Below are 1793 nucleotides of genomic sequence, written 5' to 3'. Positions count from 1 at the left end.
TTATGCTGCAAACACGAAACGGGGACTTTAAACAAACACCAACATAAGGGGTACATTTTATTTTCTTCATGGAGGGTTTAGTAACACCTCAACTTCTCTTATGTGCTCCCTATAGGCTGGTTATATATACCACTGGAAGCAGGGCCATCCCTACCCTATATGCCGCCTGAGGCAGTAGAGCGGCAGTGGGGGTTGGCCCCACCCAGCTCAATGACATCACTGGTTGCCAGGAGCTCGGCGGGAAGCCAGCCAGAGCACCCCAATCAGCTCCCTCGCAACTGATGACATCAGAGAGCTGGGCGAGAAGCCGGACAGAGGGTCACAGGTAGTGAAGAGCTCTTGGCAACCGGGGAAGCTGTGGCCACCCCTGTTATGAGATGTTGCCTGAGGCGACTGCCATAGGCTGCCTCATTATGGGGGCGGCACTGACTGGAAGCATTGTTATATATGTTCCATACGTGCAAAACATCTGTTGATCTTGTTCAGAAATTCAGAGCTGTCCTGAGTCCTCCGCACGCTTACTGTGTTATCTAAAAGAGTCTATTTAGCCCTCCCAGTTCTGATGTCAGGACTACAAGTCACTCAGTGTCTATGCTTTGGTAATGAAGATAGTGGGAGTGGTTGAGTAGTTTAGCAAAAGACAACTAGGCGGGGCTGACACCACTTAAGTCCAGAAAATCGCTGTGTGCTGTCAGCCCACAACAGGAGATTAGGAGCGGAATACATTTCGGCAACATCAACAGGTGGGTTTGTGCAGCTGCAGCGTCTTTAAAGAGATAAAACATGTGAAATGTATTTACTGAAGAGGGGTATTGCACATTTTTGTTTATTTTGCTTTGACAAACGCTTTAATAACCGAGGACACTAATACAAAGATAACATACACAGTGCAATCATCAATGACATACGCAGGCCTCAGTAACCAACAAGAATTGGCTCTCTGGTATGGCCAGCTGATTTCCGATTGGCTGATCTGGGTCCCCACCCTGCACTGCTTTTCCCATAACACATAAAATGACACGCATAGCTGACACGGAGCAGACAGACTGTCATTCCGATCTGCCGCTGTCTGTGGGACAGAATACGATGTGCCGAGAGAGCTCACATGTTTTCCACATTACTGTCCCAGGGCCGGATAATATGAAAAGCAGAAAAAGTGTGCCGAGCAGACACCCCCACCCCCCTCCCCCGGCCCGACGCTCACTTCTCGCAGCTCAGTGGTGACGTAGTGCTGAAGGTCTTTGGCCGCCTTGGTGCGAGAGTCTTCATTTCGGCTTCTCAAGCCGTTGGCAAATTGCTGCAGCATCGTCATGATGCCGGACATCGTGGCCGGAAAATTCCAGGTCAACGGGGGCCGGTGGAGTTCACAGCGGTGACCTCATGGGTCCCTGCAGAGGAAAAGAGACCGAGTCCGTCAGAGATCCGGAGGACAATTGATCAGTTAAAGGACAACTCCATTTTGATTGCCAGATACAGTTCAGATCATAAAGAAAGATCAACACACATTCACCTACACAGTATACTATTACAGTATGGCGCACTTACCTGCCAAAGCGCCCTCCTCCTGCGATGACGACGATCAGGATCCTGTTACCACTTGTCCGCCGCCTTCTTCTCCATAAGCCCCCACCACCCCCTTCAAAGAAAAAAAAATCAGGGTCTCCTGTCCAGTCCCAGGTCTTTCCTCTCCTCCACTGTTCAGTATGCTGACACTCTGAGCCTAGGCTGCACGATGACATCACCCCAAGGGGGCGGGTCCATGACAGCCCGGGCTGAGAGGAAGTGAGTTAAAT

At 50.4% G+C, this 1793-nt stretch overlaps 1 protein-coding gene across 1 annotated transcript in view; it reads right to left on the bottom strand.

Moving 5' to 3' along the window:
• LOC108796319 (serine/threonine-protein kinase mTOR-like) overlaps positions 1-1385 on the bottom strand; it is a 33332-nt gene extending 31947 nt beyond the window's left edge. Inside the window, exon 1 of the mRNA XM_018567776.1 lies at positions 1205-1385. Coding sequence (XP_018423278.1) covers positions 1205-1324 — 120 coding nt within the window. The 5' untranslated portion in view covers positions 1325-1385. The remainder of the gene's footprint in view (positions 1-1204) is intronic.
• Between the last annotated feature and the right edge of the window lie 408 nt (positions 1386-1793).

The sequence above is a fragment of the Nanorana parkeri genome, unplaced genomic scaffold (genome assembly GCF_000935625.1).
Source record: "Nanorana parkeri isolate BGI_ZX_2015 unplaced genomic scaffold, ASM93562v1 scaffold1091, whole genome shotgun sequence".
In the NCBI taxonomy this organism is placed as follows: domain Eukaryota; kingdom Metazoa; phylum Chordata; class Amphibia; order Anura; family Dicroglossidae; genus Nanorana; species Nanorana parkeri.
The sequence above is the reverse complement of the archived record's forward strand: the minus strand, read 5'-3'. Positions and strand labels throughout refer to the sequence as shown.